The sequence below is a fragment of the Astyanax mexicanus genome, chromosome 5, assembly GCF_023375975.1.
Source record: "Astyanax mexicanus isolate ESR-SI-001 chromosome 5, AstMex3_surface, whole genome shotgun sequence".
NCBI lineage: Eukaryota > Metazoa > Chordata > Actinopteri > Characiformes > Acestrorhamphidae > Astyanax > Astyanax mexicanus.
Window position 1 is genome coordinate 6,450,999 of NC_064412.1, and position 26,986 is coordinate 6,477,984.

The following is a 26,986-nucleotide window of genomic DNA, read 5'->3' on the forward strand; positions in this document are numbered from 1 at the left end:
AACGACACAGGACACTGGAAACAAAGGGGCTTGAATACACATGGAGGGAACAGGAAACAGGAAACACCCGAGAGAAGGTAGCGAGGGGGTGGAGCTACACATGTACACCAGTGAACAGAAACAGACAGGAGAGACACAGAACAGGACGAGAACGTGACAATGTGGTACGCTTTGTTGATAGTGAGCCTTATTGCAAAGTGTTACCAAAATAAATTGAGGCAGAGGAACAGACCAAACATATCATACAATATTTATATTATTTATAATAAATATACAATTTTTTTCAATTCAATTTTTTTAATCAATCATGGTGTACTGTGGACCAAACTAAAACTAAAAGTTAAGTTAACTCTTAATAAACTCTTAATACTAAACCTAATAAAAGTGATAAACATTAAGAAGGGGCTTTTCATTATTATGCCTTTGGGCTTGATGTGCATTATTGATCCACATGAATTTTGCTCCAGATATTGCGATATATATATATATATATATATATATATATATATATATATATATATATATATATATATATATATATATATATATATATATATATATATATATTGCGTGTACTGAGCTCTGTCGTGAGATTCTGACTGCACTTGGATGTGAGATGGTGAGTAGAAATGTGCAGGAGTCTGATTGGGATGTGGAGCGTGAAGTGAGAACAGGGACACTGAAGAATTAAGTCTCAGCTCAGTTCTTTTCACACACTCCTTCTCTCCACCTTCACACTGTAGGTACAGAGGGAGGGAGCTGTCGTCTGGTGAGTGAGTGAGAGACAGAGCAAGAGAGAGAGAGGAGACAGAGAATAGTATTTAACAGGGTTATTTAAGTGTCTATGTCAGACACGAGAAGTGACAGTCAGATCACAAGAACCCAAATACCAGAGATGGGAACTAAGCTTTACTTGGATGGTCCATTATAGGGCCATAGATGCTCACCTGACATTCAAATGACATTTAACTGGATCTCTATTGGATGCAGAGCTGGATGCAGTCCTCAAATAATGCAAGTTTTTTTAATCACAGTTTTCATGCATCTTGGCATCATGTTCTCCTCCACCAGTCTTACACACTGCTTTTGGATAACTTTATGCTGCTTTACTCCTGGTGCAAAAATTCAAGCAGTTCAGTTTGGTTTGATGGCTTGTGATCATCCATCTTCCTCTTGATTATATTCCAGAGGTTTTCAATTTGGTAAAATCAAAGAAACTCATCATTTTTAAGTGGTCTCTTATTTTTTTCCAGAGCTGTACATGATTTTAAATGCTGTGCCTGCTTTTAGGGGCCTAAAACCAGAAGTGCTGCGCCATTAAAATACCAATCCACCAAAGTCAGAGCACACCTAGCTCTTAAAGTAAAAGACAAGTGACACTCTGACTGGTTTGTTTCACGTTACAGGCAAAACACACCCATGATTAATTAAGAGAATTACTAAATGCCTTTTTTTTCTCGAGTTGTTAAGGTGTACTTTTCCTGTCGTTACGATAGCAAAGACACACTGACACACCCTAGAACAAGTCGCACGGTGCACGGTTGGCGGCTGATCTATAGATCACTAAAATAGGGCCCTGTGAGTTGCTGTGTGTGTGTGTGTGTGTGTGTGTGTGTGTGTGCAACAGCTAGTGCTTGGTGTATTAGACGGTTATCAGGCTTAATGGGCACTGGGTCTCACTCTCTCTAAGCTCTGATAAGACACTCATTGTTTAAGTGCTTTATCTGATGAAGCCCGGGCTAGGTCCCAAGCGAGTGCTCGTCCACTCTCACTCCATTATACCTAACACACACACACTTGCAGACACACACACAAACTATAATACACACCCCTTCCACACTTATTATCATCATCGCATCATCCCATATGCTAATAACATGGCGAATATAGCCTCGCGATTGGCTGGGGAATCTGGTTTTAGCAGCTGGTTTCCAAAATACAACAATCACGCCATCTGTGTCTGATTGGGAGCCAGTAATTTTGGAATATTAGCCACGGCAAAGCGTTTTCAGAGGCTCATAAACAGGCGATAATGAGACACAGAGGACACGGCTGATGTCGTAAATTAAGAGTCGGCCATGATCCTTCATAAGACAGACCGACCAATAGCGGCCGCTTCTGTCCTCGCTGTGCGAGCAGAGGCCTCGTGCTCATAAACTCCCCGAATCAAACTCTCAGCACACACTCGCGCCGCGCCACTCGCTCCACTAATTCAAGGTGTGTGCTGCACGGCTGTTACTTAGCAACAGAGCATCAGGCAGATTCGGCCTGCGGTGGATGCATGTTTACACAATCATACGACACATCAGAAACAGAATTCAATCTAGCAGCAGCGCTGCCGAGCCAAAGGGTACAGAGAGCGTGGAGTCATTTGTGTGCTGTAATTGGAAAGAGAAGCGGTTGCACATACAGTACCTTTATTTTCGTCGTTTAGGACCTGCAGGTCAAGTCAATAACTGGAAATAAACTAAACAAAATCCAGTGTACAAATGGGCTCTATTTTAGCATTTTGATTTTAGTGCACCGGTCAATTGCAAATCATGCAGCTGGATTTAGAGGAAATTGACGGAAATGGATGGAAATTGACGTCTTGCACAGCTCAAAACGCTCAAAATAATCACGGGTGTGTTTTTTTTTTTTACTTAACAAGAAAGAAATCAATCAGTGTGTCATCAGTGTGCCTCAAATTCCCTTTAAGAGCCAGGTGCACTTTGGTGGATTGTGCAGCCTTTCTGGTTTAAGGCTCCTAAAAGCAGGTACAGCATTTAAAACCATGTATATCAGCACTTTTTCTGTAAAACCTTCAGGTCAAAATTGAACAGATATTTAAACATAAATATATTAAAAAAGGAACAAAAAATTCTCATTTGGAAGACAAAAAAAATTGAGATCTTGTGAACTTGTATGAAGAACAAAGTTTAGTCTCTGATTTTTTACCCTGATTGTGTGCAATAAGATAGTCGAAGTCGACTTGAGGTTTTTAAGACTTATGAGTTGACTTGGGATTTGAGTGCCAAAACCTGAGATTGGACTTGGACTTTCATTCCCTTTAAGAACCAGGGGAGCTCTGACTTTGGCACGTTTGTATCTTAACAGCTCAGCGCTTTTGTGCGTCTCAGCAGAGGATACTGACCTGCTCGTTCAGGCTGTAAAGATACACCAGCAGCTCATTTAAGGGAACAGTAATGTTAATTTTTTTATGCTTTATTCTGTTTATTGTCAAGTTAAAAGTCAGGTTTGAGCTCTGCAGTGCGCCCTTGTGTGTGTGTATGGGTGTTTAATGAGCGGGCACAGCACGCATGGTGCATCTATTTTGATAACTCTTTACAAAAAAGTTACAATAATAAATATTGCTAATTGATTAAGCAATGTATCAACTAATTTATTAAGTGAATAATGAACTTTTATTATTATTAAACATTACTAAAATGCAATGCGTATGAATGTTGTAAATAATAACGAATTAAGACATTAGTTTGTAATGATTAATACAAATAATCTTAACTAGAGTCTATTAACAATTAGTTGAGACATTCTGTCATAAGTACTGATAATTAATGTGTTATTGAAATATATTTAATATACAATATACAATTTACATACTACTATACAATATAATTTGAGAAAACAGGATCATAAAGCCAGAGAAGATGGATTTTTTTAATCCATGGTGTAGCTTCAAATACTGCTTTCAGTAACATATACTTCATAGATTTCATAGAAATGTAAGGAAATGTGAAAAACGGTGAGCAATCTTTGTCTTCAAAGAAATGTAGTAGTAATAAAACAGGAAATGGTTAAGTGTGATTGCAAGCCAGAGATAAAACTGCAGTAGTAAATTACCCAGATGAGAAAACAATACCTGGCAAATCAGCAGAGAGGGACAGACAATGCCGTCTTGATTACGGCAGCAAAGCAGAATTAAACTAAATATATCTGTTGCTTTCGGAGTTGCAGTCGCAGAAAAGCACCATGTCTACATCAACCCGTGAATTAGTATTAATGGCCCCGCCCACCTCGGCTCGGGACCGCCCACAGGCAAAGCTGAACCCAACCGGGCACGTCTTGTCAGATAGGAGCTAACAGCGCTAGGAACAGCAATGCAGTTCGTTCCTGTGTTATTTGTGTGAAAAACACATCAGTGTTTATATACTTCACCCAGTAATTCAGAGCTAAAGTTCAAATGGTTAGAATTTGTCTCTGTGGAACATCACCAGTGAAGTACAATTGAGATAGGTAGGTGTATGTTTAGAACAGTTCTGTTTACACTAGTTAAAAGTAAAAATCCACCCATAATTTCTGGACCTGCACTACCCACCTCTGTGTGTAACTATAGGTTTACTGTGGATTTTGTGTTTTGTGTAAAGTAACGTATGACATTGTAAAGATGTTGTTTTTAGTGTAAAAATGTCTTTATTTAAAACATTTCTAACTGTTGTCCACCTCGCTGCCTCACAGTGCTGTTATGTTTGTATGTATGAATATTCATGAGCAACAGTTGAAATCCTATCGTTTCTCTGTGCACACTAATCAATTGGACTAAAGCAGCATTAAACTGGATCACCGGAGCAGATTTTTTCACAAAAATCAGCTCACATTGCATTCATTTATACTAGAGACCACAAATAGAATAAAATGAATAAGAAAACGATGGAATGAGACCTTTAAAGGAAATGGCAAGTAAAATGCTGTTCAGTTTATTGCTCATTATGCCCAAAACACACCCATGAAAATGTTTTAATAATTAATACATGCTTTTTTTTTGCACATTTTGAGCTGCTCAAGGTGTACTTTTCCTGTTGTTATGATAGCAAAGACACACTGATAGCCCTTAATCAAGCTGCACGGCTAAAATAGGCCCTAAAACTTTCAGACAGTTGGAGTGTAATAGTTAGAACAGGGACATCAACAAAATGTGAAGGACAGGGCTACTCCAGACTTACTGCCTTAGAATGACCAATTCGAACACACACACACACACACACACACACACACACACACACACACACACACACACACATATACACACACTCCTCAGTCCCACATCACCTGGGGTCTTTAACAAAGCAGCTCTATTCAACTGAATTACAATAAAGACTTGACAGTTAGTTAGAGTGAGAGAGAGAGAGAGAGAGAGAGAGAGAGAGAGAGAGAGAGAGAGACATAAGCAGCTTCTATAGACCTAAAACAGACATTATTGAATCTTCGCCACGCTGGGCTCCTCCAGGGATCAGGCCATTTTGCTCAGGCCTTGATCTCAGCAGTTGGCAGGCAGTGGGCATCTGGAGAAAAGAGCCTCAAGAACGCAGTGAGACTCTTAAACAGCCTCTTACAGCCCAAAAAAAAACACACACAACCCAGCAACCTCTCTGGGTAATCAGAACCGAGAGCGAAAAATCCATTAACCCGGGTCATTGCCAAATACACCCAACACAGGCCTTCGCTTTAATTGATTTTTATTTATTTCTCGAGGCTTTGTTTCGCTAATATCCTGACAATTTGGATTATATGTGTAGAATTATTAAAATAGATCTGCTTTTGCTTGATCAGATAATCACAATTCTCGGTAGATTCCTACACTGATTGGTACGTTGCAATGCTTTTTACCCGTGTTGCCATGTTCTAAACGCAGAATCAACTGAGCTATTAATGTGGACGGTTCTTCCGCTTCGCCACAGGGCAAAAACGGGAACATCCTGACACAAATTGTCCGCTTTAATTTAGAAGCTTCAAAATAAACAGCGCATAGCTGAGAATAGTCATCCATGAAACCACAGTCACAAATAAAATGAGATGGGGTCTATTCTAGCCTTCATGACTAACCTGGAAAACCTAGAATAGACCATTTGCAAATAAATATATATTTTTGATCACATTCTATTCCACTATACCCACATACCCAGATTGAAAGAAACCAGATTGTGGACCTGTTTTGTTTTAATGTTTCTATTTGCAGAGGGGCATCAGCTTTAAATGATGCTGTAGAAAAAACACCATTACTGCTTATTAAAGGGCCGACTGATGAAAATGAAATGTTCTCATTTTAGTTTCAAAACGTTCCATTCTCTCCTCTGTCCATACAGTCAGTGTATGCAAAACTGCATGTATTGCCTTGCTAACTCATTAAATATAGACATAATATATAAAAATGTTTCAGGTCTGACCTGTATTAAATCAAGGGCCCTATTGTACACCTTGGATAAGGAAGGTAGCGATGCTCGTTGCTATCTTACACTCTGCCAACAGTCTATTTTCACGTCTTACACCCACGCTGTTAAAATACAGCTCTGGAAACAATTAAGAGAGCACTTCAGTTTCTGAATCAGTTTCTCTTATTGTGCTATTTATAGGTTTATGTTTGAGTAAAATGAACCTTGTTGTTTTATTCTATAAACTACAGACAACATTTCTCCCAAATTGCAAATAAAAATATTAGCATTTAGAGCATTTATTTGCAGAAAATGAGAAATGGCTGAAATAACAAAAAAGATGCAGAGCTTTCAGACCTCAAACAAGCAAAAAAAAAAAAAAAAGTTAATATTCATAAAGTTTTAAGAGTTCAGAAATCAATATTTGGTGCAATAAAACTGTTATTTGATCTTGTTTTCCTCCACCAGTTTTGCACGCTGCTTTGGATAACTTTATGCCTTCACTCCTGGTGCAAAAATCCAAGCAGTTCAGCTTGGTTTGATGGTTTGTGATCATCCATCTTCCTCTTGATTAACCTTTCTCCTGATATATGATTATATTGAATCATGATTCATTTTTTAAATGCTGCTATTTCCCTGTATTATTGTAGGGTGTAGTTATAATGGTGTAGTGTGGTTTAGGTCTGGCAGAATTTTTTTCTACTGTATTATAATATCTCAGGGTAGAGAGAGTGAGAGAGAAGGAAAGAGCGCGAGAGTAAGCGAGAGATTTTACCAAATTGAAAACCTACGTAATATAATCAAGAGGAAGGTGGATGATCACAAGCCATCAAACCAAGCTGAACTGCTTGAATTGCTTGAATTTTTGCACCAGGAGTAAAGCAGCATAAAGTTATCCAAAAGCAGTGTGTAAGACTGGTGGAGGAGAACATGATGCCAAGATGCATGAAAACTTTTTGCTACAAAATTTTAATACCTAGCCCTACTATGCTTTTGAATAGAAACCCTCTGAAAATCTCTGCCCAGAGAGCATCCACGAGGCCTGGCACTGACACTGGACGAGATGAAAATCCAGTGTTAAGCTGACCACTTCTTCCAGCGTCCACAAGCCTCCTAGCACACCCCGCTTTTAACATTAGTCATACATGAACATCTGCGCAGTGACCCAAGAGCTTGCTCTATGTTTAGCTGCTCTTCAGGCATAAGGAAGCCCAGAGGAGATGGGCTTTTAGAGGGTGAGCTAGCTCCAGAGCATTTGGACACTTCCCCAATCACATGCCAGTGGACGTGCATATGGATGTTGCCGTGTGAACGCTCTGGTTAGTTGCATAAGCTTGAATGCATGATGAAGTTCAGACCTCAGGCTTAGGGTGTTTATGGCAGAGGAACATCCTAAAGGAGAGAAAGTGGGGCTTCTAGATACTTTTACTCTTGGTGGTCTTAGTGTTACGTTTCTATAAGCAGATTAAAAGTGACTGTGTAGGACTTCGGCTGTGGTGGAACATTCTTTATTCGGCCAGAATATATATGAAGCTATGTGTGTGAGTGACAGAGCGGTTAATGTTATGTGGGCTACAGAGAGAGAGAGAGAGAGATCTGAGCATGACTCAGGTTGCTTTAAAAAGAATTTATAAAGCTACCGTTAAAAATAGCTATACTACAGGCGAACATAAGAGAACATAGGGTTCACATACATACATGCACACACATACAGCTCTGGAAAAAAAAGAGACCACTTAAAAATGATGCATTTCTTTCATTTTACCAAATTGAAAACCTCTGGAATATAATCAAGAGAAAGATGGATGATCACAAGCCATCAAACCAAACTGAACTGCTTGAATTTTTGCACCAGGAGTAAAGCAGCATAAAGTTATCCAAAAGCAGTGTGTAAGACTGGTGGAGGAGAACATGATGCCAAGATGCATGAAAACTGTGATTAAAAAACAGGGTTATTCCACCAAATATTGATTTCTGATCTCTTAAAACTTTATGAATATGAACTTGTTTTCTTTGCATTATTTGAGGTCTGAAAGCTCTGTATCCTTTTTTATTTCAGCCATTTCTCATTTTCTGCAAAAAATAAATGCTCTAAATGACAATTATTTTATTTATAATTTGGGAGAAATGTTGTCTGTAGTTTATAGAATAAAACAACAATGTTCATTTTACTCAAACATAAACCTATAAATAGCAAAATCAGAGAAACTGATTCAAAAACAGAAGTGGTCTCTTCATTTTTTTCAGAGCTGTATAAATGGTCATACAAATTCTATGCTATCAAGCACTAGAGCGTAGATGTATGCCAGGCTGACTCGCAATAAGATACACATGACATTTCTGAAACACTGCTACTGCACTATGAAACTTTGGTGAAGCTGCACAAGACTAGTGTGTGTTGTTCTATTATATTTGGATAACTGGATAGCTGGATAGCTGGAGAATAGTCCACCAATCAGAAATATCCCAGGATACTGTTTTCAACCTACTTAAAGTATAAAAGTAACAGTAATGTAAAGTAAAAAAAAATGCCATTAAGTATAAAAGCCTCAGCCAAGCCAAGCCTATAGTATGTGCTGATAGAATGAGGTCAGCTGACTATCTGAATATACTGAATATAGACCAGGTTATTCCATCAATGGATTTTTTCTTCCCCTTTCTTCCCCCAAGATGATAATGTCAGGATTGATGGTGCTGGAATTGTGAAAGAGTTCAGGGTTCAGGGAGCATGAGATCATCATTTTCACACATGGATTGAGAGAGTTCACCACAGAGTCCAGATCTTAACCTCATTGAGAATCTTTGGGATGTGCTGGATGGAGAAAAGAGGCTTTGTGCAGTAGTCAGACTCTACCATCATCAATGCTGCTGCAAGACCTTGGTGAAAAATTAATGCAACACTGGACTGAAATAATAAATATTGTGACCTTACAGAAGATTAAGATGATCCAACCAAATATTAGAGTGTTTTTTTTTTGTGGCCACCTTTTTTTTGGCCAGGCAGTGTATAATGAATCATTCGAATAAAGTGATACCAAATTGTTTTATTGATACCAACAATTGTTCTTATATGGTGTCGCTCAAATACGCCCATTCCTTTATTCTTAAGAGTGTATTGCACTTTATTACAGAGGAAATACTGTATAATCGATCATGTAATTAAAGTAAATAGTCCCAGACGTCTAGACACTAAATATATAAACAGGCAGGGAAGGCGTTAGCACTAGTCAAAAGGAAAGGCTTGTGAGAGACCCAGTACTTCAAACCAGTTTAAACAGGATCTCACACAGGCAGCATCTAACGAGCTGGTTGTAATTACGCGATCAGGTAGCATAATGCAGATTCGTGACTAGCACATGTCCTAAAATGCTTCTAGCTGGAACAACATGAAACAGCTGAGGGAAGATAAAAATCAGGATGCATTTCCTAGGGTGAAATTCTATTTCCAGCCTCAGAACACGCAGTTCTTGTGCCTAATGTGTCTCATTTGAATAAAAAGGCTTGAATACGAGGAAATGCTCCTTAAATTGCTCTGATCTCAACTATTCTTGTGTGACAGAAGCTTTCAGACCAGTTCTCGAGGAACTGGAACCGGGGTTTGATAGGCTGAAACAATGGTGGGATGTCATCTGCAGAAAAGAACGCTCAAATTGCTCCTGTTCTTGTTTTAAACTGGTGAGAAAATCGACCTAATAGTAATTTACTGCTATATTTGAGGCCTATATTTAGTGAAATTTGTCTGTCAGTGAGACTAAGCCCATGTTCTCTACTAGAACCTGGAGCTGAAGATGTTTGATAATGAGGTGAATATTCAAATTATTTTAAAATCATTTTTTTTTTACTGTATGTTCAGAAAAATAATTCAACTAAACAAATATATAATTGCTGCCATAGATATTATCTCAGGATGTTCTGAGGAAGTTGTGATTAAATGACAAATAATACACTGTAATTATCTGTTTACGTTAATTTTCTTGGTACCTGCTGTGAGAATTCACCTTTACTTTGTAACACAATACATTTTATATATTTTAGACCTGTTAAAAAACAGGGCTTGAAAACAGCTTTTGCTGGTTTATGATGGTTTATGCAGCGATAAAATTATGTTGGGGTTTAAGCCATTCTGGACCAGTGTTGGTAGTAACGCTGTTACTTTTTTCAGTAACGAGTAATCTAACTAATTACTCTGACTGTAACTATAACGCCGTTACCATTTCCGACACCCCGTTACTGCACGTTACTTTAGCCGATTTTTTTTTGTTTTAACTTCACTTTGCCCTGGTTAACCCCTCCTCTGTCCGGTGAACTTGAGCTTCTGGCCGCTGTGCCTGTGGTTTGGCGTGGTGAAGTAAGGCACAATTGTGACGATTTGCTGCTCTAATCAATTCAGTGATTGCCGTGGACAGGCCAAGTTCCGAATTAAGGACGTTAAGCTCTTTTTAGCTGCTCCGGTTTTTGTGGTGCTGCTGCTTTCTCTTTTAGAGCTTAGATTCTCTGCCCGAACCCGTCCTGACCCAAAGACCGTCCCAAAATCGGGCTCCTATTTTTATTTTACATAAAGCTCTGGTGTGATAATCACAATGTTGCTAAGTAACCAATTATTATTGTTCACTAAAGCGAACGAAATAGCGAAAACTGAAAGTGAAAAAACATTTGTGTTAACTGAATCTAATAAAAACGGTAATTAAAAGGAAAAACATAACTATCTCGAACTGTATTTTGTGTTTATAAAACTAACTAAAACGAACTGAAATTATTGATAGAATACCCTCATTTTCGTGTTTAATTTATTTATAAGCGCTGTTGTACAGCGGAGTTGTACAGCGGGCTGTGTCATGCCGAGCGCGCGGCACCTGGTCCGTGGCATTAGTTCTTGTGTAAAGCACTCGCGCTAGCCGCAAAATACGACAAAAAAAAAAAAAAAAACTAAATAAAATTAAACTATAATAAAAATGAAAAATGTAATCACGTAGCTCTGGGCGCACGTGAACGCCTCCGCGTTTGACTTGCAGCACTGTGTGTAGCTGTTCTTAAAAATCATTTTAATTAAATAATAGTTCTATGCTTTTATGTTACAGTGTTAATTAACATAATTCTGATCATATTTCGCTCATTCAATCAGCCCGAAAACAGACAGTTTATGGGGCGGATCGGGTCGGGCTCTGGCTCATAATGACAGTTCATGGTTTGGGCAGAATGTGCACGGGCTATAGGGCTGGGTCGGGAGATTGTTGTTTTTGTTATTGTTAGATTGTTGTTTTTGTCCATTTTTTTGTTTTGTTTATATATACATATTTCCTTTGAGTGTGGCTTGGTTTGTTTAATTTCATCCCCAGACGCGTTTTTCCGTTTTTTTCCGTTTTTTTTTTTCAGTGTTACAAGTTTTAGTAATTTTCTTTGGCTGTGTGGAGAATTTCGTTTTTTTCTTTTGAAATTTGTTATATTATATTTTTGTCAACATTTTGGGTTTATTTTCGTTTGTTATTTTTCTAATAATAATAGTAAACACATAATTGATTTCCTTTTTTTTTGACAGGCGAATAATAAAAGTAACGCGATAGTTACTTTTACTGGTAACTAGTTACTTTTATAGTGGAGTAACTCCGTTAGTAACTCAGTTACTTTTTTGGAGAAGTAACAAGTAACTATAACTAATTACTTTTTCAAAGTAACCTGCCCAACACTGTTCTGGACACACATTTTTGTTCAGGCTGTTCAACCAACTTGGTCATGAACAGTAGAATAAGGTGATAAATACTACTTAAACAATTTTATTATACTGAATTTACCAAAAGTTTAGTTTTTAAAGCTTCTCTTTTAAAGCTACCATTTCACAGACCTAGGACCCTAATTTCCTCTGGGATCAATAAAGTATCTATCTATCAATCTATCAATCTATCTATATCAAAGTCAAAGTCAAAGTCAAAGTGGTTTTTATTGTCATTTCAGCTATATACAGAGTACACAGTGAAACGAAACAACGTTCCTCCAGGGACCATGGTGCACATAAACACAGTGTAGACAGAACAATAAGTGCAACAGTACAAAAGCGCAGACAGACAATACAACACAATACAGACAAAGAATAATAAATAACAAGACAGTGTGCAAATTATGCAGTGTGCAAAAAAGACCAGTGAGGTAGTAATTACTCTATTACACAGTGTGCAATAGAGTCCAGTGAGGTAGTAGGGTTTTTAGTGCTTTCCATTTTCTGGGGTAAGTGGGGTAAGAGTGTGTGTGCATGTACAGAAAAACCATCAGTTCAGTCTCTGCAGTTGACGAGTCTGATGGCTTGGGGGTAGAAGCTGTTGCAGAATCTGGTCGTGCTGGACCGGATGCTGCAGTACCTTCTTCCCGAAGGCAGGAGGGAGAACAGTTTGTGTGAGGGATGGGTGGGGTCATTCACAATGCTGGTTGCTTTGCGGATGCTGCGGGTGGTGTAAATGTCCGTGATGGAGGGGAGAGAGACGCCGATGATCCTCTCAGCTGTCCTCACAATACGCTGGAGGGTCTTGCGGTCAGAGACGGTGCAGGTCCCAAACCAGGCAGTGATGCAGCTGCTCAGGATGCTCTCAATGGTCCCTCTATAGAAGAGTGTGAGGATGGGTGGAGGGAGACGGGCCTTTCTCAGCTTCCGGAGGAAGTAGAGACGCTGCTGGGCTTTCTTGGCTGTAGAGCTGGTGTTCAGGGTCCAGGTGAGGTTATCTGCTAAGTGGACACCAAGGAACTTGGTGCTCTTAACAATCTCCACAGAGGACCCGTTGATGTTGAGTGGAGAGTGGGTGTGTTGTGCTCTCCTGAAGTCAACAACCATTTCCTTTGTCTTGTCCACATTCAGGTGAAGGTTGTTGACTGTACACCAGTCTGTCAGCCGCTGCACCTCCTCTCTGTATGCTGACTCGTCGCCTTTGGTGATGAGACCCAGCACGGTTGTATCATCGGCGAACTTGATAAAGCTGTTAGAACTGTGTTTTGCAGCACAGTCATGAGTCAGCAGGGTGAACAGCAGAGGACTCAGGACACTGCCCTGGGGGGCCCCAGTGTTCAGTGTGATGGAGCTGGAGGTGCTGCCCCCGAACCGGACTGACTGGGGTCTCCCCGTCAGAAAGTCCAGGATCCAGTTGCAGAGGGGGGTGTTGAGGCCGAGCGAGCTTAGCTTCCTGGTGAGGTTCTGTGGGATGATGGTGTTGAATGCTGAACTGAAGTCTATAAACAGCATTCTGACGTAAGTGTCCTTCTTCTCCAGGTGGGTGAGGGAGAGATGAAGAGTAGTGGTGATGGCATCGTCCGTGGAGCGATTGGGACTATACGCAAACTGCAGGGGGTCCAGTGAAGAGGGCAGATTTCTTAGATAGATAGATAGATAGATAGATAGATCTATCTATCTATCTATCTATGGTGATGCTCATTGCTATCTTAATCTCTGTCAGCACTGTATTTTGCCTTTAAAATAGCATCAGAGTTTAGGAATAAATCTACACTGATGGGTGTGGTGGTGGTCTGGAAGTGAGGTGTGTTCAGGTAAATTTCTTGCGTGTTTCTATATATTTTGGTGGTGGAAAACACAGGAGCTCCACTGATTGATTAAAACCCAGACAACAGTCAGTCGTCAGAGTCCATTCCTATAGGTGCGCTCAGCACTGCAAAGCATAAACCTGACCTGTAACTCAACAATAAACAGAATGAAGAATAAAACAACATTACTGTTCTCTTAAATGAGCTGCTGGTGTATCTTTACAGTGTGAACCTGCAGGTCAGTATCTGTAAGAGCTGAGACGCACAAAAGTGCCGCTCTGTTAAGATACGAATGCGCCAAAGTCAGAGCGCAGCTGGTTCTTAAAGGGAATGTGAGGCAACTGACACAGTGATTGGTTTATTTTACGTTACGCCCAAAATTAATCACACCCATGATTCATTACGATAATTAGTACATGGCTTTTGCACATTTTGAGCTGCACAAGGTGTATTTTTTGAGGCTTCATGATACCAAAGATACACTGACACACCCCTAAAACCAGCTGCATGATCTACAAATGACCGGTGCACCATAGATCACTAAAATAGTGCCCCCACTGTTTCTTTCTGACAGCAATTTGAAGTGTTTAGTTGTGATTGGACGACTCACCGTGGAGCAGCACATGAGGACGATGACGAAAGCCTCGATGACTCCTCCGATGCCCACCATCCAGGTCATTCTCAGAAATAGAATCACACCGAGAATATTCTGCAGACAAGGGAGATACACTCCCATCAGCGTGCCCATCCGCGGAGCCTGTGAACACACAGCGACAACAATTATTAGCTATGAATCATATTTGGATCGTGTCTAATTTGCTCTGTCCACAATTGTTTTCTTACATTGTTGACATAGCTCAGCTTCTCCAAATGTCTCCCAATGTGTGTGTGTGTGTGTGTGTCCTCCTTTAATCATCTAATTGCAAATACTGTAGCGTCTGTGATAAACGTGTCAGAGAAAGAGGAAATTGCTGCTCAGAGAATGGCGGAAATGCAGAGTACAGATTGGCACCTTTATCAGAACACAGTGACTGACAGTAAACTGATTGCATTTGACAAAGTAAATTAGATTATTGCAAAATATTGTAGTTTTCATATCACAAGAAGGGAAATGTATCTGCTATCAAATATAGGTAAGAATATATGAGCCTAGAAAAAGTGTCTGATATGTTTTCGTCACGCAAGCAAAATTACCTTTCTTCAGATACAGAGTTTCCTATAGAAGCCCATTAACAAAAGAGATAAAAGAGAAAAAACCTTTCCTTATACAATCTTTTATACGTTATGAAATAATGTGCGTCTAGTAGACATTATTCAATACACTGTGCCATAATTTCATGATGAATTCACCAATAGACATACTCCAAAAATATATATAAAAAATGGTCTTAAAATAAAATCTATTCAAAATGACTTCCACTGAAACCACTTTGGAGATATATGGTTTTACATGGCAGTGACTTTTTATTTAGTTTTCTTTCCATTTTTACTGTAGTGTAGTTTTATTTTCCAGTGTCATTAAAGTATACACAAAATATGCATCAATATGTACAAGTTGCACATTTACAATATACATCAAATATATTAAAAATGATTTTAAAAAACAACAACATATAACTAAATCTACTTAAGTTTGCAAAAATTTTACGCAAAAAGCATTCAAAAGCACAATTTAATTATTTTATTCTGTATTTAATGATAGCTTAATTGACCATAAGTTGTTAAAAAAATAGTACATTTAGTATGTATTTTAAAAAGCATGTTCTTTTCTATGTTGTGCATACTGTAACACCAGGTAGTGAGGAGTGACACGAGCCGAGTTAAAAATACAGACAGGTTTATTAGCAGGAAGGCTAACAGACACTGCTAACAGAATAGCCAAGCGAACAGTGATCTCACAGATGACAGAAAACGTAGTCAAAAATACAGTCCGAGTTCGTAACCAAGAAACAGTCCAACCATACATCAAATCCGAAAAGGGCAAAACAAAAGACAGAATCCGATAATCCGAAAACAGGGTCGTAACGAGAAAGCAAAAACAAGATACAGGAAAACGCTTAGTATGTAACATAAGTTAGCAATACCTCGCGGTGTTTGTTTACAAATTGCTGCCTTAAATACCGGAGCCAAATAGAGATGAACCGGAACTAACTCAGTACACGGGAGAATCAGAGCGTCGGAGCGTAATGCGATTGGGTGAAGACGAACGGGTGCTGTTGACGTCATAATCAGTGGGATTCTGGGAAATGGAGTCCAACAGTGTAGAAGGAGACTGAGGCGGCGTGACACATACTTTTAAAACATATACTTTAGTGCATTTTTCTTGTATATTCTGCTCCGAACGTCTAATTGTACTCAAAATATAAATGTTTGCCATGTTGTTTTGTCCATTCTTTTTTGTGTATTGAGCTACACATTACATATACATATGCTCTCGACCGGGTCAAGTTACATAAATGTTAAGGGGTTCATTTTATACTGAGTAGACTGAAAATATACTGTACCTAAGGAAAGACAAGTTAATGGGTCTCCTATTATGCTGTAGATTCCGAAAATCATTAGGGACATAATGTTTTGTGGGCTTTAGTCAAACCAAACATACAGAACAAAACCTGTAGTGCTTGAGTTATTTGTAACTCGGCCGTACAAATGGGCTCTCAGCACACACTTCACCTCAGGAACAAATGAGAGATACCCATTGTGTATAAGCTCAGAGTGGTTATCACCCTGACCTGAAGTGCTCTATTAGAGGTTACAAAAATAATGCAATATAGATGTGTGTGTTTGTGTGTTCTTGCTTAAACAACCTTTGGGAACAGTTTTATGAATACACACCATCGAAACAAGGACCTTTTACCAATTGGGGACAAAAAACAAAGTTCTCATTTTTGAACCATTATTAACTCACTGCACAGCAAAATAGATGATGGTGTGTATGTGTAAAGTGTGTGGTATGTATGTAGGTTTGTGTGTGTAAGTGTAAGTGTGTGTGTAAATGTGTGTGTATGACTGTGCCCAGATATGGATTGGCACTCTGTCCTGGGTAATTGCTGTAGTGCCCGATGCAGTCATCCAGGTGGACGGTCGTTTCCGGTTGAGAGTACGCTGTGCGCTATTGGCTGCCGCTTGTCACTGGTGTGTGGATGAGTGTTAATGTGTAATGTGCTTGTGTGTAAAACCTGTTAATTGTAAAGTGTTCTTGGGTTCTAGGCACTATATAAGAAAATATACATTTTTAAATAATTAATTAGTTAATTAATTCATTCAATTTTTGACTAATTTCTCTCTTTCTTTGTATATTGTCACTGTCCAATAAAAACAAGTATCTCCAAAACAGCAACTTTACAGGAAAGAGAAAAAAAGCTTCTATACTTTTAATGGATGTAAATGTAAAAAGAGTTTATTACAGGTAATTTTGAGGTATTTTCATTGGTCCATTCTTCAATTACTTTTGGCAGCATATAAGGAACAGTTTGTGTGTCCTAATTAGGCTGTAAACTAAAGATCGAGAGAAATGGAGATACTTTTTTTTCATCGGACAGAAAGGATATGTAGTCTAATGCCTGCAGTTAAGTCTTGACATTTTTTATTTACTGTACAATTTGATTGATTTACTGATTATTTTATTTTTAATAATTTCTCAAGCCATTTACAGTACCAGTCAAATGGATTCTCATTTAATGTTTATCTTTATTTTTTTTTTAGAACATTTATTTTCTACCTTGTAGATTAATATTAAAGACATGAAAGAAATAAGGGGCACATATGAATTATGTAGTAAACAGTAGAAAAGTGTTATTCCTCCACATTATTCCCCTGATCTAAACCTGATGAACTGTGATGGTGATTTGAGGTGATTTAATTGGGATGAGCTGGAGCTTCACAGTGTGAAGGAAAAGCAGCAACTATTGTTCAGCACCTCCAGGAACTCCTTCCTTCAAGATGCTGAGAAAACTATTCCAGGTGACTCTCCCTCATGAAGGCACTGAGATTAAAATCTCACCAAGAGTGTGCAGATCTGTCCTCAAAGATAAATGTAATACTTAGAAGAAGATAATCTTTAATATTAAATTTACAATGTAAAACAAAAAAAAATCAAGATGCGTCTAAACATAAAATATTATAAAGAGTGAGAGAGAGAGAGAGAGAGAGAGAAAGAGAGAGTAGCAGATGGTGGGGTTGAGGTTGAAGATGGCTTACTTCCTTAACCTAGATAATAGGTTGATATCTGGGCATTTCACACTAGTTCAATTTAGTTCAACACACACACACACACACACACACACACACACACACACACACACACACTGAGAGACTGAGATGGCCAGGGGCCTGAAGTGACAGCAGATGGTGAGCTGAGAAACAAGACTTTTAATTTAATTAACCTGAAATAAATAAGCATGGAGCGAACATCGCCTGTCATTACATTCAATATCTACCTTGCAAACAATCCTATGTTTGATAATTTGATTTTGCTGGAAGGACTCATTTAGTAATGAATGTAATCTAATATAATGTGTGTGGAGAAATGATGTCTGGGCTGCTATAACAGCAATTATGTTCAATTATTAAGTAACATAAGAGCTGGAACCTGAACCATTTATTCAAGACTGCATTAAAACTTTTTTGCTTAAAACACGTGAAAATAAAAAGGTCATTTGAAGTGCTGAAAGTAACATCATACTAAATTATTGTTTTTAGTAATTTTTTAGTCAATTGATAGGTGATAGATGGCACACAAAAACTGAACATGTTTAACTTATTCAAAGCTTTACATTTGAATAGATATAAGTAGTCCAGTAGCAGTGTGCTACATGACCCAGACAAGGTGCATTTATATTTTTTATTTTATTTTATCAATCACTTATCAATTACTGCACTTCTTCCCCTGTCAGAGCTCTTATTCTTCTCTTCACTGCTGAAACTGAGTCCAATCGTGTTAATTTGAGCTAAATGCTAAAGCTGTTGCCATGTGGGTCAGCCAGACGTGTTCCTGTACCAGTTGTCGCTAGTTTCTCTTTTGAATGAGATCTGGAAAACAAAATAAAAATGTAAAAGAAGATTGCTTTTAGGATTTCTAGCAAATAAAAAAAGCAAATGTTTAAATGCAAATAACTTCTGTTGACTGTAGTGGGGGAAAACTGTTCTACTGTGCAGCAACACCTGCACAAATATAATCTTATGGATCAAGCAGATCAATAATTGATTTAGAATCCCAACCACAGAGTGACTTTTATCAGCTCTTTGATTGTTTAGCCCTGTGAAAGTCAGTGTTGTGATTTTATAACTGATGTAATGTACTCTGCATCAGTTGTTGGGAAAGCACAATATTAACCAATACCGTTGAAAAAAAAGCATGAAAGAGTTTCTCTAGATCTTGTTGGGGAATTAAGTCTTGGATTCTGGCTATGTTTTAAAAAGATAAAAGACTGTTTTGGTGGAACAGATGACAAAAAACGTGACCTAATTCTGCTTGACAGAATGTTTTGATGTCTGCCTTTCCAATACAGTCCCACCCAAATCAAATCCAACAGGGGAAATACGAAATATATTTATTAATAGAAATGTTTTGTGATTTAAGCTACGCAGGCTGATTGTTTTTTTCTCAGTGATGGGTAGAAATAGGTTTGAAATTAAGGTTAAACATAAAGTTGGTTTATTTTCTCCACTCCAGGCATTATATATATAGCCACCCTTTGCTCTGATTACTGCTTTGCACACTCTTGGCATCATTCTCACAATGAGCTTCAAGAGGTAGTACCTTACTTTAACAATGAGCTAGCTAACCTTAGCAACAGGCAAGCTAACCTTAGCGATGAGCTAGCTAACCATAGTGGCGAGCTAACTAACACACTAACGTTACCAGGGAGAGAACTAAAGCTAGCTTGTCGCTAATGGTAGTTCTCTCCCCAGTTACATTAGCATTTTAGCTAGATTGTCGCTAAGGTTAGCTAGCTCGTCGTTAGGTTAGCTAGCTCTAACCTAACGACGAGCTAGCTAACCTAACGACTAGCTAGCTAACACACATGTTGTTTGGTGCTGGTTGTAAATCAAAATGTTTCTTTCCATAATTTTTATAACTTTTTTGAGGACAAATTGTGATTTTTTTCACATTTTATAATAAAAATAAATGGAATTTGATTCAGTTGACTTCATGTGGTGACTTCTGAGTAAGTTTAGAAGAGACACAGACTTAGTATCATTTTGACAAATGTTTTTATTTTTTAAATCTTAATCTGGTCTAGCAGAATGTAAATTGATCCTAAAGTGTTACCAAGGGGATGGCTTGGAAACGTGCACATATTTATTATGAGGTGTTATGAGGTGAGAAGTTATGAGGTGTTATCTTGTGAGTGAGGCTGAACACTGGCCAGCGTGTTCATTGTCACAAAATTTGAGGAAGGTGTGATAGTGGGTTTTGGAAGTTGTGCAGGTATTTAACACTACTTTTCCTGTTGTTACGATAGCAAAGACACACTGACATGCCCTAAATCAAACTGCTTCTCCCACTTAGGATGGGTCATTTTTTAAATGCACTTTTTCCTTAATAAGACAATGAACATAAAAATTAACAATATAAAAAAAGGTCAACAAAGATTAATTTTCTGGATGATCCCAGAGAGATTTTCAAGCCTTGGTCTCATCCCCCCATTTGTATCAAAGAGTAGGGAGATGTGTCCTCTGTTAGCCTGCAGAAACAGCTCTAAGAAAAACATAATTTGTCTTTGTCTGCCTTCTCTGTATGCTAATGCCTAGCGCTGCCTGCCTGGTGTCTGAGGTATGCTAATTAGATTTAGCATCTGTGCCCTTCAGTGTGTGGTTAGAGGGTGTTCTTCACCATGAGCTGCCATCATTTCAATAATGATGTTAAAAAAAAAAAAAAAAAAAAAACAATAAAAAAAAAACATGTCCCTTTCACTTTCTTGGACATGAGAATGCCTCTGACAGGAAGTGGATGGCGTGTATATGTAATTATCTGACATTTAGCTTTTGCAATTAGCAATTTATCAATTAATTAGGCAACGTCAGCTTTTGCAGTTAGAATGTGAGAATTTGCATATAGTGCAAAAAGAGGTAGACTTTTAAAACATAAAACTTTTACAATATGACACTTAGAGACACTTATGACACTCTATTTTGCTTACATAATTTATGGAAACCAGTTGCCTCAAATAATAAGTGATCATGCCTTAAATCTATTATAATGATTAAATTAAAGTTTCTTTGCTACAAAAATGGTTTTGTATGATAATCAAACAACATAAAGGACAGATAATGAATCATAATACATACAACTCTGGAAAAAGTTTCTCTCTTAAGTTTCTGAATCAGTTTCTGTTGAATTTTCTATTTATAGGTATCTGTTTGAGTAAAATGAACATTGTTGTTTTATTCTTTAAACTACAGACAACATTTCTCCTAAATTCCAAATAACGTATTTTCATTTAGAGCATTATTATTTGCAGAAAATGAGAAATGGCTGAAATAACAAAAAAGTGCAGAGCTTTCAGACCTCAAATAAGGCAAAGAAAACAAAATCATATTCATAAAGTTTTAAGAGTTCAAAAATCAAAAAACTTTTTGATGGCTTGTAATCATCAAACTTCTTCTTAATTATATTCCAGCGGTTTTCAATTTGGTAAAATCAAAGAAATTCATAAATTCATAAATGTTCTTATTTTTTTCTAGAGCTCTATATATGACCTGCAAGTTTACCTAAGGTAGCCTGCAGGGAATGACTACACATTGACGGTGAGTATTAGAAACTGGGAGACACACCCAGATTGCAAACAGATGGTGCTATGTGGCTGCAACTGTTTAGCTAACTCCAAGTAGTTGAGTTTTTGGAAATATTTGATTTTACATGAAACAGACATAATTTATTTGAGTTTAAACATATTTGTATGTTTACAGTTTAGCCAACCACACTCATGTTAACAGTTTTGATAGAAACAGTCTAATGAAAGAACTCTCTTCTTAACCACAGACAGTAAATGCTTTCCAACAAGGCCCAACTCTGTCTTTCTCACCGCAAAGCCCCCCCCATTCCTTAACAATTAGAAACACAAGAATGCTATTACAGAAAGTGACCCAAGAGGTGACAGGGTAATAGCAACAGGGACGATCTGCTCGGTTTACTGTCCATCCTATCAGCAGTTTGTTGGTAATGGAAAAGTGCTGTAGCCACAGAAACAGAGGTTAAGGTAGAGTCAGGGTCAGTCTGATTAAAGACACGAGCTGGAGCGCTTAATCTACATACCAACACAGAACTGCTGGCACTGTCTACACACTAACACAAGCAAACAAACCACTTACTAACAAGATAATTAACATTAAACATTAGCAACATTAGCAATAGCTACCATAATAACACATAAAAGCAACCTGTACGTGTTTTATTTTTATATACATTTCTAAATCTCACTAAAGCAATATCTCACATGCCACTCTAGTGGTGGTAATCTCTAAAAAAATGGGTATATCTCTACAAAGCTAAGCTGAAAAACAACAGACTAAGCATTGAAATAACGATTTATTGGAAAAAAAAAACACTTTGGATCTCTTTGAACACTTTGAATCCCTAAACTAGTTTCTTTTTTTTTTTTTTTACAAAAGAGAAAAACATAAATGTAACCATACTTCATTGCTCATCAAAAAAAAAACATATATATTTTTTTTATTAAAACACTAGATCAAATTTAGTCTAAACTTTTATTTACTCATTTAATTATTGTTCTGTGCAAAGCTTTACTGTAAGTCATGTATAGTTTGATTAATATGGGTATTAGTATTTGACTTAAAAGTAAAAAGGAATGAGATTACATGTAATGTAATGTAATAAGTAAAGTAATAGCATTACAATTTTATTTAAGTAATGCGTAATCAGTAATGTATGTAACAGACATGTATAAAGTACTAGAGAGTCAGACTTAGAGAAGTTAGAGAAGTGTTCATTAAATTACACACTAAAGTGGAAGAAATCAACACATTTTGCACTTAAGTATTACAAGTAGAATATTTTAAAATCTTGTACTTAAGTATTGAAAGTAAAAGTACAGTACTGTGTTATTAGGGTAGTTATTACAGACAAGTTATTACAGTGGGAAGTTAACAGTGCTAAAGGCAGAACGGGAGCAGCGAGATCTTCTTATAAGATCACTTGATCTCTTGATTCACTCAATGATGAGCAGCTTCATCAAACCCGGTAACAGTAAAAATAATACTCCAGTAGATTTGGATACAGTATTTTAGTACTTAAGTACAGTAGTTAAGTAAAAATAATAGTCCAGCAGATACAGATACAGCATTTTAGCAATTAAGTACAGTAGTTAAGTAAAAATAATACTCCAGTAGATAAAGATACAGTATTTTAGTACTTAAGTACAGTAGTTAAGTAAATACAGTACTCCAGTAGACAAAGATACAGTATTTTAGTACTTAAGTACAGTAGTTAAGTAAAAATAGTAGTCCAGGAGATACAGATACAGCATTTTAGCACTTAAATACAGTAGTGAATTAAAAATAATTCTCCAGTAGATACAGATACAGCATTTTAGCACTTAAGTACAGTGGTGAAATAAAAGTAATACTCAAATAGAGTACAAATACAGCATTTTAGTACTTAAGTCACTTTAGTATAGCAGTGAAGTGGTTTTACTTCATTACTATAAATCTCTGATAATGGACTGTATTTTCTGGAATAGGTTTTCAACAGTTTTTGATCCAGTGATTCTGTACAATCTATCAATATACTCTTATACCAATGCTTCCACACTTCAGTGCAACCTTTAGTGCTGATTATTAAGCCATGAAGCCATGCTTTGTCATCACACAGGTTGAAATGAGGTCTCATCATTAAACTGTCAGGTGAGAATGTCTGAATCCACAGCATTTTGAAGAGGTCACTCATTTTTGGAGCATGTCTTGGGAATAGAGGACATCATAGACAACTTGCATTCAATTTTGTCTTCCAGTATCTGGAGCAGGTGTGTAATCAAGTTTCTCTGAGAGTGTGTGTGTAGGTGTGAGTGTGTGTGAGCACATGCGCAGGCATGTGTGAGTGTAATTTCCCCCGGGGTGATCCAAAAGCTGCAAAAGACTCAGGTACTACTGTGGCACAGAGCAGCAGCAGATGCCCAGCAGCCTCCCCTGGGATAGCTGTTGGAGGACCCCGGCTGTGTGGGCTCAGGTGCCCCGGCCCCACCGCTGCCTCCGCCAGCTGCTCGGCCTCTCGAGCCCCCGTGCCCACCCTGCCTCGGACAGCGCGCCACCCAGGCCGCCCACGACCACCTGCCCAGCTGCGAGGGCCAGATGTGTGGGATGTGGTTAGAGCAGCATCCGGCTACATGGTGACGCTGCACTTTTCCCTTAATCATTACTTTAAAGTATGAAAGCTTATTAGAAGGAAATATGAGGAAATAAAAAGCCTGAATACGACCCGCTTATTACCGCTCCCTCGTTTTATTGTCCGCTATTCCAGAAAGGGAACTGAACTGCTGAAATATGCAGTTTTCATAAGAGAAAGGTTCTCTGAGTTAATAAAGCACACCAATTTATGAACACGGCAAATCGCTTTACACTGACTGAGCAACGTAAACAAGCAAATGTCATAGCGCAAAACAACGCACCGCTGCTTTCCTGCGTGCAGCGCTTAAGACGCTGAGCGCGCCATATTTTCAGTAGGTCATTAAAGCCACAGCGAGTTCTGCACTTACTTACTGGAGCACAATAACGCTATTAGTCACAAACGAGTCGAAGCAGGGGGGGAGATGACACTGTATTATTAGAGGCGGTCCCTCTATGAACCTGTACCTTTTCTGTTAAAACAAGAGAAACATGGAAATGTTGTCCTCAGCTATACCTCTTACCTCTGTAATCTAAATAGTTACTTTAAAACTGCCCTGGTGTGTGTGTGTTTGTGTGTGTGTGTGTGTGTGTGTGTGTGTGTGTCTTATACATATACTACCTGTCAAAAGTTTTAGAACACCCCCCTACGTTATGTTTAGTAGTCCAGTATTAGTGCAATATGACCTATATGACTATGTGGTATTTTATTTCCTCATCTTATCAATGACTTTATTACTGCACTTCACCTGTCAGACCTCTAACTCTTCACTATGCTGTTGCCATGTGGGTCAGCCAGACGCCTTCTTGTACCAGCTTTCTCCAGTTGCAGTATTCACCACTGTCTGGCTTCATCTGTAATTTCTCTAAAGAAAAGACTTCTACTTTTAATAGATACAGAGTTCTCTGTGATTCTGTGTCTTTTTCTTGTTATGATGATGATGGAAGTGTGAGTGTGCTGTGTGTAAGTGTGTAAATGCTGCAGTAGAGAGTAACAGCAGTAACACTATCTGTTCCAGCACTGATTTACTACAGACAATGGCTTTGGATATTTTCTTTTTATCAATTTCCAAAACGCAGTTAATTTCTGTTGTTTTTTTTACCGGCTGTAAGAGATTAGGAACTTAATTGTTTGCTAAAATCACCGCCTCTTATTTTAAAGAATATTTAATTGTTTAAGTATTATTTTACAATATACTGTTTCTTTTACAATAATTAACTATAGTTATATAATAACATATTAAATGACTAAACTGACTTTCTATATTATTTTATTAGATTTATTTAAAATAAATCACTGATGTTCTTTATATTTAAGTGTTGTAAGCACTTATTAATGTTTGTAAAGTATTTATAACTTAATTTATAACCATTAATAAACTTATTTATGAACAACTTATAAACCCTTTATAAATGAGCCTTTGGTAGCAAATTAACGTACAATGCAGAAAATAAATACATTAAAATAGTGTAGTGCTCTATATAGAGGATAATAATTATAATCTCAGAGTAGCTCTTTACCAGAGAAGTATAAGTCTTAAGTTATACTCATCGTGAAGAGTATATGTAGTATGTATGTACTGTGAGACAGTGTTGCATGGGCTTATCTTCTGAATATGGATCACATCACATCACATGGGAAGCTTGCAGTTCCATAGCTTGCATGTATACTAAAGTTTAAACCTCTAAATTAAGTAATTAGAACATGAGGACACCCTAAAGAGGGTCTGGGGTTAATGCTAATTTACTAATTAATCCCAGATCAACAGCTTGCACTTTTCTTTTTCTTGTATACTGAAACTGACGCTGTCATGTGACTTTTTTCCAGGGTTGTATTTGTTTGAAGTTTGATACCTGTAGTGTAATGGCCTGTAGTTTGCTGTGCTTTTGAACTCTGCCTGCTGTGATGATTGAGTGTTAGACCGCCCGACAATAAGGCTGCTCTACACATTTATCCTGTCTTAACTCTACAATCCTGTTCTGTTACAGTATTCAAAGTTCTATACTTCTTATTAACCCTTTCAGCCTCTGCGTCAGTTACAATGGATATAACCTATATATTTTTTATTTTTAATTGTTTTGTTGCACAGAACACTAATTGAGACCTGTTGTCCATCAGAATAAATCATAAGCCCCTTAGCCCCGCCCACTGCCCTGAAAAAAATAAAAATAAAATAAAATCAGCAACTTAGGCATTAGGGCATGTCAGGACTACAGAACAAATAATGCAAAGTAATACAGGCTCTATTTTACTAATTATTTGTGATTTAGAACACTTTTTTTCATATTAAGGAATAAAAGGTTTTAGTTAATTGAATATATTTTAGTATAGATTTTATATTAGGATAGTAGAGTCTTATTTTGTGTGCATTACAGACAGAAAACAGCTTTTTTATTTTTTCATCACTATAACATAATTCAGATCTGAAAGGTTAATGCAATTTTACTGTGTCTTGTATTGATAAAAAAGAGTTAGAATTAGAAAAAGATAACATGATAATTATTATATATAAAAAGATCTGATTTGTCTTTATGTCATAGTATTGTTCGGTATTAAGCATTAAACAATGGACATGGACTAGAGCTGAAACAGCAAACATTCTCTATTTTAGGGCTACTAGCATGCGAATTTGAAACCACTGAGAGTACAGAGCTGCCTCTATACGCTGCCACTATGATTGGGTGATTGCTGTGGTTCGAATCCCGGTCATGAGGCTTGCCATCAGCTGCCGGAGCCCTGAGAGAGCACAATTGGTCTTGCTCTCTCTGGGTGGTTACAGTAGATGGCGCTCTTTCCCCTCATCACTCCTAGGGTGATGTGGATCAGCACAAGGCTGCGTCTGTGAGCTGATGTATCAGAACCGAGTGTTAGCACTGTGATGCTACACAGCAATGCTGCATCAGCAGGAGTTTAAAAAGAGGCGGAGTCTGACTTTACATGTATCGGAGGAGGCATGTGCTAGTCTTCACCCTTC

General features: G+C 37.8%; 2 protein-coding genes across 5 annotated transcripts in view; one reads left to right on the forward strand and one right to left on the reverse strand.

Moving 5' to 3' along the window:
• Window positions 1-26,986, forward strand: part of pltp (phospholipid transfer protein) — a 188,243-nt gene that overhangs the window by 93,741 nt on the left and 67,516 nt on the right. The gene's annotated exons all lie outside the window — the stretch shown is intronic.
• The window catches only part of slc12a5a (solute carrier family 12 member 5a), a 297,781-nt gene that overhangs the window by 40,057 nt on the left and 230,738 nt on the right, over window positions 1-26,986 (reverse strand). For all 3 annotated transcript variants that reach the window (XM_022675607.2, XM_022675608.2, XM_022675609.2), the window contains one exon: window positions 14,278-14,424. In XM_022675607.2, the coding sequence (XP_022531328.1) occupies window positions 14,278-14,424 (147 nt within the window). The remainder of the gene's footprint in view (window positions 1-14,277; window positions 14,425-26,986) is intronic.